This window comes from Leptodactylus fuscus, chromosome 4, assembly GCF_031893055.1.
Source record: "Leptodactylus fuscus isolate aLepFus1 chromosome 4, aLepFus1.hap2, whole genome shotgun sequence".
In the NCBI taxonomy this organism is placed as follows: Eukaryota; Metazoa; Chordata; class Amphibia; order Anura; family Leptodactylidae; genus Leptodactylus; species Leptodactylus fuscus.
In genome coordinates this window covers 202,886,400-202,902,127 of record NC_134268.1, presented here as the reverse complement: position 1 = coordinate 202,902,127, position 15,728 = coordinate 202,886,400, and the positions used below count along the sequence as shown (strand labels likewise).

The window sequence follows — 15,728 nt, the reverse complement described above, 5'->3', positions numbered from 1 at the left end:
TATCACAGAGCTCAGCTTCTCTCCTCTATCATATAACCCTATATATCACAGAGCTCAGCTTCTCTCCTCTATCATATAACCCTATATATCACAGAGCTCAGCTTCTCTCCTCTATCATATAACCCTATATATCACAGAGCTCAGCTTCTCTCCTCTATCATATAACCCTATATATCACAGAGCTCAGCTTCTCTCCTCTATCATATAACCCTATATATCACAGAGCTCAGCTTCTCTCCTCTATCATATAACCCTATATATCACAGAGCTCAGCTTCTCTCCTCTATCATATAACCCTATATATCACAGAGCTCAGCTTCTCCCCCTCTGATATATATCAATCTCAGGCCTGTAGACATCATCTGACAGATTCAGTTTAAAAATGTTAGAGGTCCTTCATTATCAGTAAGATGAATTTAATGGTAGTTTCTGATTCATTTGCAGTGTTGCTTCTTCACTTTTGGGTGGATACATTTTTATCTTTAGCCATTAGCTGTACTGACAGGAATATTTGCTGGAATAAATGAAATCCATTGCGTGTCATTAGATGCAGTGTGTGCACACGCCTGTGTTCCTTCTGTTTGTCTGTGTCTTTCCGCGCTCGGCTCCGATCCAGCACAATATAAACAGTAGTGGCGAGTGTTGTAATAAAAGCATGACGCTATAATTGTAACTGTCTAAATATTATTCTTTCTGTGCCCATATCGCAGTGTTGGCCATTATAACTGAAGGCTATATACACACTACACGTTCACTAGGGCTATTCATCTACCACCCAGAAGTCGTCTTCAACATCTCAATGATGTCTTACAGATTAAAAGGTCTTAAAATTATATGTATACTTGTACCCATTGTAAGAAATATACACTGAGAGATGTTTCATAGAGCACGTCACAGCAGTGTAGCTATAAGTGGACGCAGATGAGTTGAATCCGGGACATACCTCCTGCCGACCGGAACCGTGGGACAGGACCCACAATCTGGGATTGTCCCGCTGAATTCGAAACGGTTGCAAGGGATGTTTATATAGTGCCAACATATTCCACAGCACTTTACAGATATTGTCAACACTGTCCCAAATAGGTCGCACAATCTACATTCCCTATCAGTATGTCTTTGGCGTGTGGGAAGACACCGGAGAACATGGAGGAAACCCACCAAACACGGGGAGAACATACAAACTCCTTGCAAATGTTGTCATAATGTGTATAATGTATGGCCCTTCGAAATGGGAAGTGTTCCAGGTCTCCAAACCCAGGGGTGAACCTACCTTTTTTGCCGCCCGAGGCAGACGACAGGGAGGGGGCGGAGCGGAGGGGGTGGAGCGGAGGGGGCGGGGCGGAGCGGAATTAGCAGGCAGAGAGCAGGCAGGGAGAGGACCTGCTCTCTGCCTGAGCGTGAGGGGAGGCCGGTGGAGCAGCGCTGTGTCCACGGAGCCTCCCCAATCCACCGCTTGCTTCCCGTGCTGGGCTGCCGAGACGGTGACGCTAAGCCAGTCCAGGACAGCTTGTCCTGGACTGGCTTAGGTAAGCAAAAATGCCGCCGCCCTCGGGGCCCTGGCATAGCGCCGCCTGAAGCGGTCGCTTCAGGTCGCCTCATGGGAGGTGCGGCGCTGTCCAAACCCCAAACTAGATACATCTAATTCTCTTTAATAAATATATATATACACATAAACTAAAAAAAGTCCTGTAAAAAACAATAAAACATGGCGAACTGTCCTATAAAATCATTCATCAGGTCCATACAAGTAGATGAGACATCACAGCATGGCCACCAGGTAGGACCCGCTGAGATGCTGATTTACAAGGACAAGGCTCATGTATAATAAGCCTATAAATGTAACTTATAGCATCTCTGGTTACTGATTATGGAAAACCTATGATGAAGCGCGGGGTCCTATGGTGATATGTATGACCGATCTCTTCCACAGCTGGAAGTCATTGAGCATTATGGAAATATAATATAATCACGTCCCTGGAAAGAGAGCGACTGAGGTTACACATGAAATGTATAGTGGTGGCTGCAGGAAACTGCACTACGTGATACAGATAATCACATACATACATATATATATATCATAAGAGCATTGGTTATGGGCCATAAAAGGAGACTTTTTTATATGTTTAAAGGATCATAAACCAGAGGGCAGGGGTGATACATTTACAAGGCGCAGACCGCCAGCCTTTTTTATGCTTATCTATATTATATGATATCAATATGGGGGGAATTCATTTCGTTCTTCTGGTCCTTTGACTGACTAGGAGAACAGACACCCGCGCCTGATGTGAACTAAACATCACCTGTACATTAGTATTACTGCATCCTCTTAATTATGACATTTGACGCTTTCATGCTAATTTTTTTTTTTTTTTCTTCAGAATTTCTACATGGCCAGAAAAGGAAGTGCCGATGTGAAGGACATGAATGAGAAAAGCAAAGTCTCTTTGCTAGAGGTAAGGTGAAATAATAATAATAATAATAATAATAATAATTGATAAATGATTTAGGGAATTTTTTTCCGAGTATAGAAGTCACATAACCAAAGTCTTGTGGGCCCCGATGCAATCTTTTATCCTTAAGGCGATAAGGAGTTTAATCCACCTTAGTGTGGTTCGGGTAATCTGGGGGTCTCCTTGGTTTATGGGCCAGATGGAAGCGGCAATCTCAATACTGATGCCAGTGCTTATGGGCCCCCTAAGGCTCCTGGGCTCCGTTGTGACTGCACCCTGTACACCCCCAGTGTCCAAGATCAGAATCACAATGACCTCCAATATGGCGCCCTTTCTTTTAGTACTCAGTGGGGGTGTCTGTCTAGATTTTCCCACCAATGCAAAATTCGGACAGGTCTCTGTTACATGTGAAATATTTGCTGAAACCAGAAAGTACCTTTTATAAGTTCTTCAAGAACTGCAGTCGAGTGTCTGGTACTTATCAGAATCACTTGTATCTGCGGCAGATGTCTGCTGAGGAATGCTGGACAATGTTTTGGTGATACATGGATGGTGTCCATTAAACTATAACTAACCATTCAACCTACTTTGTATAAATCAATAGTAAAGTGAGTGTCAATGAGGGATAACACTTTTCTGATCATTATACCATTCCTGCTTTGCAGCCCTCCTGCAGGCTCTCACATTTTTAGTGTTCCCTGAGCTGGTGACAGGAGACTAGAAGCAATAAAGTCTTCTGCACATTATAGAGTAGTACTGATCTGGATTCATGTGAATAAAGCACTTGGGGTGAGATATAAGACCTACCATTATCTGCAGCATCCTCTGTCTCTCCCCCCCATAGACTTCTATTGTGAGCTGAGCTGTAATCTGACCCCTGTGTGATAATAAGAGAACCCCAATTTATGTGATTTATTTGATATGTGTTGTTTTTTATACAAATTAGCTAATCCTGTTAGTCCTATGCTATTTATGTTGTTGGTCAATCCACTTCAGTGGTTGTATGTGTATACAATGGGAGATTGTATTTTCTGGCTCCAGCTAAACAGCTGGACAAACAAATGGCAAAGCAGGAATACAAGGCTAATGACCCTGAGCACAACCCCGGACACAGCTTTCCCGCAGCCAGGAAAACATCCTTCTTTATCAGGATCCTGCATTTGGGAATAGGAGGAGGTTGGCGCCCCAGCAGGGGTATGACTGCACACCTTATCTGTGCCTAATTGTAGAGAACTACAGTTGTTGGAGAGCGGTGATGTGTCCATTCTGCAACCAAGGCTTTTAATAGCCTCCAAGAACAAAGACATTTGGGTATTATTTAGTTTACTCCCTTTTAATTTTTAAACTGTCTGCTTGTGGGTCCTTGTTAGCATTTTTTTGTATGGAATTAGCACTGAACCTTTTGGGTATTAAATTGTTAAATTTAAGGATATTTGGTGTTGCTCTATGAACCCATTACATTTTAGAGGTGTGTTTGAGACACCTGCGTATGTGAGTGAGGTTTCCACTGAGCCGCTAAATTAGTGGTGAATCTGGGGTGTGTGGGCTGTGTTGGGGTGCAACTTCTGCTCAATTCGTAGCCTGAGTGAAGGGTAAGTGTAAGATGGAGTGAGTGAAGTGAGTCGACCCCGATAGCCACAAACATGTAATGTGCTGGGACGGACAAATTGGTGGAAGCAGTGAGAGACGGGCCGTCCGAGCACATGACATGGGTATGGCTGTCAGGGGTCGACTCACTCCATTTGATCAATCTCAGTGCCCCACATTATAATATGGTGCTTTACCAGCCAAACTCAGAAGGATCTGTCCTGTTTATGACTGATGAGCCATCCCCAAAGTTTCCTAACTATGCAGTTTCTATGGGGAAGGGAATTTCTGCACTATCCTATAGGAAAAGGGATGGAAGAATTAGGGTTGGGCGCCCTCTCTCTACGGTTCCCACAGTAGTCACATGGTTACATAGTTACATAGTAGATGAGGTTGGATGAAGACATCAGTCCATCAAGTCCAACCTATAACCCTACAATCCCCTACAGTGGGCAAAAAACCCCATGAGGCTCATGCCAATTGCCCCATTTCAGGGCAAAAAATTCCTTCCCAACTCCTTGGTCTGCGTCAATAGTATGTACGCCTTTTTATGTTTACCGTTTCCATACCCAAAAATCGTGTAAAGAATTCCATTATATCAAAAGAATGAAGCCAAGACCTCTGCGATTCACTTATTCTCTTTTACCATGTTCTCGATGATTTTTACACCTTGAACCTTTGATAATCTTACCACTTATTCCCAGCATTTGATACAAACGATATCACCTTGCCCATGTCTATACACCACAGCCAAACAGTCCTTTATTGTTTGACTCTTACAGACCTCCTTGCAGCCTCCTTTGTCACAATAAGAAGTCTCTTTGAAAGTCTCCACATATGTCTTGGTTCCTAAATTAGATTTGTTCATCTTCTCTGTTCTTGTTCCAAGTATTCTGTTTTCCATATAGCAGTAAGCTGAACTTGCCACCCGGCATATGTCTAATCAAAACCTCCGAACGTAAATGTATTTGCTTTTTAGAACATTGAACATTTACTATAATATTGCCGTCGCCCCTAGGCTCTTCGATGTGTGTATTTTCTCTAATAGGTTCCTTTATTGTGTTGCTTCCCCATCTATACTGTGATTGTTTTATCTGCACTAAGGAGACTCCTGGTAGATTGGAAGAATAAGATCGAAGTTTAATGCAGAAAAGAAGAGGCAAGAAATTTATAAAGTGGACAACCTCTTTAAATTCTAGCACTGTTTTGAGGGTTAGACACCTATGGAATATCATAGAAACTTGGTAGTTATTCTAGTTCTAAGTGTCTATGAGAGCAATCTGACTAATACAATAGTAAAGGGATGTTCTCCATTGTTGAGGTCTCTTCTCAGCTTATTCGTCTTCTCTGAGCTCCAAAAATTTCCGGTGAGATCTCTTTTGAGCTCCAACGCTCCATCCTTCTGTTTCTACCAAAGCCAACAAAACACTGCGCCGCCACGAGGACTTTGTCTGGACTTAGCTGTGATCAAAGGGTCTTCGACGTGGATCCAGGTTGCCACCAAAGAGACCACACATCATCACCAAGTAGATTGTGTCAACCATGTATACATTAGCTACACAGTCCAGTCACATTAATGTGACCACCTGTCAAAATCCAGAATAGCCATCTTTGGCAGAGCGGACCGCTGCGAGACGTGCAGGAAGAGAGGGGATGTTGTGATGATGTCACTGGGTTGTTGAGCCATGCCGACTCCAGTGCCGTGGCCAGCTGCGCTAGGTTATGTGGTTGAGCATCCATGGCGCGAACAACCCGATCGAGATGGACCCACAGATTCTCAATTGGGTTCAAGTTCAGGGAATTTGCTGGCCAAGGGAGTACGGTAAACTCATCCTGGTGCTCCTCGAACCACGCACGTACACTGCGAGCTTTATGACACGTGGTATTGTCCTGCTGGTAGATGCCATCATCCTGAGGAAAAACAGTTCGCATGTACGGGTGAACATGGTCCACAAGGATAGATGCATACTTGTGTTGGTCCATCGTGCCTTCCACAATGATGAGTGCACCCAGATGGCTGATGACAAGTGCCTTCTGTGATTGGTTATTTAACGTTGACGTCAAAAGTAGGCGGTGGTCACATTAATATGACTGGACTGTGTATATGGTTCCAGTCCATTTCCTTGTGTCCAAAATATATTGCCAAGATGGAGCTGCCCAATGACTGGTCCTGCCAACCTTACAATTCAACCAAAACCTAAATTCTTCTCCATCCAAAGAGGGAAGATGCTCTACATGTCCGGATATAAACCTAAGGACATCCAGGACATCTTAGCCCTTTCTAAGAGACATACCGAAGATGTTCTTCCACCAAGGTTTCATATTCAAAAATGTATGCCAAGATGTTCTCTTTCTTACTTTGTGTTCACGATTAATCTATAGGTTCATCCTATTTCTTCCCTTACAGCAAAGCTTTTGTGGAGCATCTGTCGTCGTGCCCGACCTCGAAGGAGCTTTTTATCTGAAAGAAGATGGCAAAAAGTCTTGGAAAAAAAGATATTTTCTCCTGCGTGCTTCTGGAATTTATTACGTGCCTAAAGGAAAGACGAAGGTCAGTATAGAAAAGAGGAAACAACTCAGGAATTAAGGAATTCATGAGGGTGAAAGAGAAGAATTCCCTGGGTGGCGTCTTGTGGGTATGTCTGGTGCACACGAGAGTTGCACCACTTGTGTAAATATTAAGATTTTTTTCCTTGTTGTTTTTTTGTGTCTTCTATTTGCAGACATAAGAGTATTAGGTTTATTTTAGACAAAACACTTTAAATGGAGACCTTGACATTCTTCTGATAAATGCGGCTACATTAGCTCTATTCCCCAATGGATGGCCAACAAATTTCTTTTGAGTGCCTTCGACTTAGACTTATAGTCACCAGCGCAGTCCGGGCTCACTGTGTTCATCAATAGAGCAACTGTCTGGTGGCCAAATATGCTAAATTGTAGTATGTTAATGCAAATAGTCAAAGAAGACATTTGAGATGCTGCTGATACGGTAACACATTCCTTGTAGACAAGAAAACATTGAGTCGCATTTAGCTCGATACAAGTTTTCTCCCATTCTTGGCAAGAGATTTTGCTCATGCAACATTGAACAGATTGTGAAAATTTAGTCTTGTGTTTTATTAGCAGACAAACATCTGGGTATGAATGGATTGTACACGGTTATACCTCATCGTACAAGGCCATATTGTGCTTTCTGGTTCTATAAAGGGGTTGTACTGCTACTAACACTTGTCCCCTGTCCATTGGACTGGCTATAAGTATCCAAATGCTGGGGCCCAATTGCCAGGGACCCCAGTGGTAAGGAGGGTGGTGGACTTAAAGTCCCACATTAATCCTCCATGTGAATGGAGTGACAGTGCACTTGCATGACCGGTATTCATTTCTATGGAGCTGCCACTGCATAGAAATGAATGCAGCTCCGGTAATGCAAGCACACTGGCGCTCCATTCACCATGTCTTTCAGTCCCCCATCCCCATCAATCAGGCACCGGACAATAGGACACATTCCCTGTCCACAGCGACACAACCCCTTTAAGTTCCACCATGGCTTGAAAAATTTAAAGTTATTTTTGTTGGTGTGGAGTAAAGAAAAACCTCCTTTCAAGAATCAGTAAATGTTCTATTCTTTGGAAACTCAGTATGCCTCCTCATAAATCAGGGGTCACCCCCTGCTGATCCATGCACCTGCACTGAAATCTGGCTCAGATGCCTGTAGTTTGTAGCTGGTAAAATTTTCATGGATCATTTACAATCTGGTACAGTCTATGGCCGCCAGGAAAGTGGCAAGGGTGGTACAAAATCCCAAAAGGTTGCACATTTTTGAACAAAAGAGGTATGCGCACCTGTGGCGTAACTACTGCTGCTACAGGGCCCACAATCTTAGGGGCCCCTGGTGGCCCCTGCTGCTTTTTTTCAGTATCTACAGTGAGTAACAGCCCATGTTACTATTACTTATGAATCCAAGATCCTGCCTATAGCGGCCTCCACATTCCCTTCAGCCCTCCAAGGGGTTCCTTGCATCCCACTATGAGACATTATACTGTGTGGAGGGGCCACTATGGGACATTATACTGTGTGGAGGGGCCATTGTGGAACATAATACTGTGTGGAGGGGCCACTATGGGACATTATACTATGTGGAGGGCCCATTGTGGAACATAATACTGTGTGGAGGGGCCACTATGGGACATTATACTGTGTGGAGGGCCCATTGTGGAACATTATACTGTGTGGAGGGGCCACTATGGGACATTATACTGTGTGGAGGGGCCACTATGGAACATTATACTGTGTGGAGGGGCCACTATGGGACATTATACTGTGTGGAGGGGCCACTATGGAACATTATACTGTGTGGAGGGGCCACTATGGAACATTATACTGTGTGGAGGGGCCACTATGGGACATTATACTGTGTGGAGGGGCCACTGTGGGATATTATACTGCGTGGATAGGCCACTGTGCTAAATTATACTGTGTGGAGGGCCCATTGTGGAACATTATACTGTGTGGAGGGGCCACTATGGGATTTTATACTGTGTGGAGGGGCCACTGTGCAAAATTATACTGTGTGGAGGGGCCACTATGGCACATTATACTGTGTGGAGGGGCCACTGTGGGACATTATACTGTCTAGATGGGCCTCTGTGGAACATTATACTTGATGAATAGGACACTCTTGGCGTAAATGGGGCGTTATACTGTGTGGGGGCCAGCAAAGAGAGCGGTTAACCATGTGAGGGCCAGGAAAGTGAATGCCATGCCATGTGGGGGACAGAGACAAAGGTTTGCTATGAGGCCCAGTCTTTGCTAGTTATTCCCCTGATGTGCACACAAGGCATCCCAGAAATATGGATGAAACAACACATTTTCTTAGAGGTCATTGCTGCGAACGGGGAATCAACAGTCTATAATATTCAAGGGTTCACTTACTTTTTCTTGCACTTGTTTTGCTTGTCCTGTGGAATAGACAGCACCGGTGTCTCACTCTGCGTCACCACCCTGGGGGATAAGCACATGACACAACCAATCTATATTATCTTATTGATTGATTCCCCCGATTCAGCCCATAGAATGTAACAGAAATGTATCGTGAGCAGACGATGGAATCTCTTGTGTTACTTGCCCCGATTCATTTGTATATTCATTAAGTAAATGGCTACATGGTAGATGATGGAGGTTTCTAGATTACATTTATGTCACTTCTTTGTCTTAAATTGTGAGAATCTGCGCAGCGTGAAATGGTCGTATCCGAACAGCTAGCGGGGCCCCGTTATCTCAGGTTGTCATAGCAACCGCTCAAGAACAAAAAGGAATGAGTATATAAGAAATGGCAGGGAAATAAAGGTGCCACATAATAGCTCATCTATTCTGCCACTGTCATTTTACATACAAAGAAAACTAAACGCGTTCACTTTCCGGGGGGTAGAGCAATTCTGAAACATAAAAAAAATATAACAAATATAAAAAAATTGTCAAGAGCGCTGCAGAATAGAAGGTGAGTCACCGCGAAATCCATTGAGATCGAAAGGTGAACGATGTCATGTGACGCAGACGAAAATCGAACTTACAAAACAAACCAAAAAAAAGTTGTCGCTGTGTAAAGTAACAACAAAACTCGGTGTGAAGGAGAAGGAGCTGCAAAGGCCATGGAGTCTCGAAGGTTCTTACACAATAGTGGTCCAGCAGAAGATGTCGAAATTTGATGAGTACTAGGTTCTGATTCCTAAGGGTTGTTCAATTATAGAGAAGTACTGACCTGTATAGAGGTGGTGGATGGAGACTAGTCGCAATAAGTAGAGATGAGCGAACAGTAAAATGTTCGAGGTTCGATATTCGTTTCGAGTAGCCCCTCAATATTCGACTACTCGAATCGAATATCGAACCCTATTATAGTCTATGGGGGGAAATGCTCGTTTCAGGGGTAGGCAATGTACGATCAAATTATACTTACCAAGTCCACGAGTGAGGGTCGGGCTGGATCCTCCGAGCAGTCTTCTCCTTGCAGCGTCCCCGCGGTGTCTTCCGGCTCTGAATTCACTCTGCCTGGCATCGGGCCTGGGCAGAGCCGACTGCGCATGCCCGCACTACAAGCAGACATGCACAGTCGGCTCTGCCCAGGCCCGATGCCTGGCAGAGTGAATGAAGAGCCGGAAGACGCCGCGGGGAAGCTGCAAGGAGAAGACTTCTAAAGGTAGGAGAAGAACCAGCGTTGATTGGCCGACTGTATAGCATTCGGCCAATCAATGCTGGTTCTGCATCGAACTTTTTCATTCGAATAGCGAATGGTACTCGATCGAGTACGAGTATTTCAAATACCATAGTATTCAATCGAATACTATTCGCTCATCTCTAGCAATAAGGTCACCTACACATTATAGAGAAGCACTGACCTGTATGGAGGTGGTGGAGGGAGACTAGTCGCAATAAGGTCACCTACACATTATAGAGAAGCACTGACCTGTATGGAGGTGGTGGAGGGAGTCTCGCCCCAGTAAGATCACCCACACATTATACTGACCTGTATGGAGGTGGATGGATATGATGTAGTGGATGGACACTAGTCGCAATAAGGTCACCTCTACATTATAAAGAAGTACTGACCTGTATTGATATGAATAAAGCATTTGCGGTAAGATAGAAAACTTACTATTAGCTGCAGCAGCCTATCTCAGTAACTCCTCCCTCAGTTCCCATTTACTCCTCCCCCTCCACAGACTTCTATGTAATCCGATACTTCATTAAGTCAAATGCTAGAGCAAGACGGATTTGGTAGAGATTTGAGTGAATGTCAGATTCTGAGGGGCGGTGAAGAAGTAACAGAAGTTGATAAATGGACAAAAGAAGCGATTATGTCTGATGAGATTACAAAGCTTCTTATATATGCTTTATGCACAGTTAGTGCCGATCCCTGAGCTGCAATACCAAACACAACCTAAGGACAAAGGTGGCACTGTTTCTTGAAAGGAAGGATTCATATTTTGAGTTTTTATACACCACCTTTAGGACTTTTTCCCAAGATGTCCACAATCCGATCTAGCACCCTGTGGACACCTAGGAGTAGATTTAGCAGTTTGGCTACTTGGATAAGAGTCAGGCCTATATTATACCGCCATAGTCAGTTTATTAAATATGTTTATTTTGGGATAGAGATCTCTGTACGTGTAATAACCCCTCTTCGATGTCTCAATTACAACCATGTGCTTGTTTTGCAGACGTCTCGTGATTTGGCTTGTTTCATCCAGTTTGATAATGTCAATGTTTATTATGGTATGCACTATAAAGTGAAGTACAAGGCGCCCACCGAGCACTGCTTCGTCCTGAAGGTATGTCGCCACAAACACCGAAGGATAAAAATCTCAGTCATCGCTTCTTATACCCTCTTATACCCGCCAGTCCCAACATTATGGAGATTTATTATTTCCCATGGGGTTTAGTTTAGTTTTCTACCTTTATGAAGATGAAGATTGTCCCCTAAAATTATATTTAGGATCAGAAGGGACAATACGATCTGATGGCAGACGATCCCTGACGATCAACTCTGAAGTTGGCAAAATTTTGCCAAAATTTTCCAGGACGGTCCTTAATTTTTTGGAAATAATCCTGGCAAATTTGTGGATTTCCAGGACCCCGAATACATTGTGACTTTAATCTTGCCCCAGAGTGGGTGGTCTCACTCTCTTTAGGGGTGAGGTTGTGGGACTTAAACACAGCCTTGACCCCTAAATATTCTAAGTCCCACACCCCTAAGTAGAGTGGGACCACGCACTCTGGGGAGAGATTCAAGTCACACCCTATTTGGGGTCCTGGACATCCCCAAATTTGCCATGATCTTTTCCAAAAACTAAGGACTGTCCTGGCAAATTTGGGCAAAATTGGGAACTATGTTCGAAAATTTAGTTGCAGGGGTCCCAGGCTCAGACCCCTCCCAATGAGGCGCTTACCACCTATCTTGTGGATAGATGAGCTGCCATGTTAGGAAAACCCCTTTAATTTTTAAAGAAGCGACCCAACTGACCTCGGTGGTCTACACACAAGGGTCAGCATCATGGATTCAAATGTGCCCAACTTTATCGACAACGCTTATCTCCATACCAAAGGTTCGAAGGGGTAAAAATCCAGCCGGTCCAGTCCTTGATGCCTACAAAACTCAGGTTGTCCTCTACACATTGGATTTCAGGCAGAATTGGCAGTGATGACAGTAAATGCATGTTGTTGACCTTGTTCACATTACGTTAATCTAGTTTATCACATCTGACATTACTTCTCTCCCATTACGGTTGTAACGAATTTTGTGCGCTGGATCCTTGCAAAACCGCACAGTGGACTGCAGGCTGCGGTGAAGGCATCTGACCTTGATTTACGTCTGCTGAGTGTTACATAAAGTAGATTACCGTAATTCCACCCGGTACTTCCTATCTGACACATGTTTGTCATATTTCTAATTAAGCTCCAAGTTCAAGCATCATTCACATTAAGCCAATCCTTTTATCTGCAAAGTCTACAAGTATGAGTCAGAGCAGCTAGTGCAATCCCAGAGGAGAGTCTGCCATCTGCTGGGGAAGTGGGGGAAATACTGCAAGCCCATTATAATCATTATTATTATATTATTATTTCCTGATTATTGCCTCCTATAGCATGATACGCTTACATTTGTATAACATTAGCAGAGACCAGGTATGAAAAACTTTCCCTTATGCCCAGTTTTTCAAAATCCTGTACATCTATTCCGGGAAAGCTGGGTGGTTACCCATGTGACCGCCATCACACCTCCCATACAACATCTCATCTTGCTGACCCAAGGAGTTGACTGACTAATCTTTTACTTTTTGGTAGAGTTGGAAGGGACCTCAAGGGCCATCGGGTCCAACCCCCTGCGAGTGCAGGTCTTCCTAAATCATCCCAGCTATATGTTTATCCAGATTCCGCTTGAAGATTTCCATTGATGGAGCGCCCACCACCTCCCGTGGCAGCCTATTCCACTCTCTCACTCCCCTCACTGTCAGAAAGTTTTTCCTAATGTCTAATCTGTATCTCTTTCCCTTTAGTTTCATCCCATTGCTTCTTGTACTTCCTTGTGCTAATGAGAATAGGGGAGATCCCTCTGCACTGTGACTACCTTTCAGATATTTGTAGACTGCTATTAAATCTCCCCTCAGCCTTCTCTTCTGCAAACTAAACAATCCCAGTTCTTTTAGCCGCTCCTCATAGGACATGGTTTGCAGACCTTCCACCATTTTGGTTGCTCTTCTCTGGACTTGCTCCAATATATCGATGTCTTTCTTGAATTGAGGCGCCCAGAACTGTACACAGTATTCCAGGTGTGGTCTGACCAGGGAAGAGTACAGCGGAATAATGACCTCTCTTGATCTAGATTCAATGCTTGTCTTAATACATCCCAGAATTTTATTAGCCTTTTTTGCAGCAGCACCGCACTGTTGGCTCATGTTGAATTTGTGATCTACTATTATGCCCAAGTCCTTTTCCCCTATGCTATCACTTAGTTCTATTCCTCCCATACTATATATGTTTTTTACATTTGTTACCCAGATGTAGAACTTTGCATTTGTCCCTGTTAAATACCATTTTGTTGGCCTCAGCCCATTGTTCCAGTGTGTCTAAGTCCTTTTGAATACACTCTCTCTCCTCTCTAGTGTTGGCTATTCCTCCTATCTTCGTATCATCTGCAAATTTTATGAGTTCCCCAATAATTCTAATCTACTTCTATATTTCAATATGTCAGCAGGGTACTGTAGGGACTGCAATTTTGAGTAAAAGGGTCTTCCAGTTCAAGAAACACAATTTGAAATATTGTATTAAAGAGAGAACCCAATACATTAACTCAGTCACACAGGTAGATAGGGTAGAATCACCTGAATCAAATGGTGTTTTCCCCTTGTAAATCGCTGCCTCCATTGCCGAGATATTGCCAAATTAGCTCTTTGGAGCAATGAGGGTGTGGTCGCTTGTCTCTTTAGAGCAATGAGGGTGTGGCCTCTTTTCTCTTTAGAGCAATGAGGGTGTGGCCGCTTGTCTCTTTGGAGCAATGAGGGTGTGGCCGCTTATCTCTTTGGAGCAATGAGGGTGTGGCCACTTGTCTCTTTGGAGCAATGAGGGTGTGGCTGCTTGTCTCTTTGGAGCAATGAGGGTGTGGCCGCTTATCTCTTTAGAGCAATGAGGGTGTGGCCGCTTATCTCTTTGGAGCAATGAGGGTGTGGCCACTTATCTCTTTAGAGAAATGAGGGTGTGGCCGCTTGTCTCTTTGGAGCAATGAGGGTGTGGCCGCTTGTCTCTTTGGAGCAATGAGGGTGTGGCCGCTTATCTCTTTGGAGCAATGAGGGTGTGGCCACTTGTCTCTTTGGAGCAATGAGGGTGTGGCCGCTTGTCTCTTTGGAGCAATGAGGGTGTGGCCGCTTGTCTCTTTGGAGCAATGAGGGTGTGGCCGCTTATCTCTTTGGAGCAATGAGGGTGTGGCCACTTGTCTCTTTGGAGCAATGAGGGTGTGGCTGCTTGTCTCTTTGGAGCAATGAGGGTGTGGCCGCTTATCTCTTTAGAGCAATGAGGGTGTAGCCGCTTATCTCTTTGGAGCAATGAGGGTGTGGCCACTTATCTCTTTGGAGCAATGAGGGTGTGGCCACTTATCTCTTTAGAGCAATGAGGGTGTAGCCGCTTATCTCTTTGGAGCAATGAGGATGTGGCCACTTATCTCTTTGGCGCAATGAGGGTGTGGCCACTTATCTCTTTGGAGCAATGAGGGTGTGGCCACTTGTCTCTTTGTAGCAATGAGGGTGTGGCCTCTAATCTCTTTGGCGCAATGAGGGTGTGGCCAGTTATCTCTTTGGAGCAATGAGGATGTGGCCACTTATCTCTTTGGAGCAATGAGGGTGTGGCCACTTGTCTCTTTGGAGCAATGAGGGTGTGGCTGCTTGTCTCTTTGGAGCAATGAGGGTGTGGCCGCTTATCTCTTTAGAGCAATGAGGGTGTAGCCGCTTATCTCTTTGGAGCAATGAGGGTGTGGCCACTTATCTCTTTGGAGCAATGAGGGTGTGGCCACTTATCTCTTTAGAGCAATGAGGGTGTAGCCGCTTATCTCTTTGGAGCAATGAGGATGTGGCCACTTATCTCTTTGGCGCAATGAGGGTGTGGCCACTTATCTCTTTGGAGCAATGAGGGTGTGGCCACTTGTCTCTTTGGAGCAATGAGGGTGTGGCCTCTAATCTCTTTGGCGCAATGAGGGTGTGGCCAGTTATCTCTTTGGAGCAATGAGGATGTGGCCACTTATCTCTTTGGAGCAATGAGGGTGTGGCCACTTATCTCTTTGGAGCAATGGGCACACCCTCATTGCTTAGAATGGCTCATTTCAATATCAACAAACTCAGCGATATCTCGGCAATGGAAGTAGCGATTCACAAGGGGAAAACACTATTTGATTTAGGTGACCATCACCTATCTATCTGCAGGCTCGTTTAATATGTTGGATTCTAGTGACAGACTTCCTTTAAGGAAATTCAGAATTAATAGATGGAGGTTCCCTTTCAAGACCGTAAAATGGAGCGTCTCTTGCTCTGCAGGACCTGATATGTTCATTCATTACGTAGACTGCCTTTATATTTTTATGAAAATTGTGTAATACCTTATGGAGCCTGTTGGGGTGCTGCAGGGAAACTTAACAGGTTCATACACAGATCATAG

At 44.3% G+C, this 15,728-nt stretch overlaps 1 protein-coding gene across 1 annotated transcript in view; it reads left to right on the top strand.

Moving 5' to 3' along the window:
* Positions 1–15,728, top strand: part of APBB1IP (amyloid beta precursor protein binding family B member 1 interacting protein) — a 91,832-nt gene that overhangs the window by 60,592 nt on the left and 15,512 nt on the right. Inside the window, exons 8-10 of the mRNA XM_075271715.1 lie at positions 2,379–2,453; positions 6,445–6,588; positions 11,252–11,362. Coding sequence (XP_075127816.1) covers positions 2,379–2,453; positions 6,445–6,588; positions 11,252–11,362 — 330 coding nt within the window. The remainder of the gene's footprint in view (positions 1–2,378; positions 2,454–6,444; positions 6,589–11,251; positions 11,363–15,728) is intronic.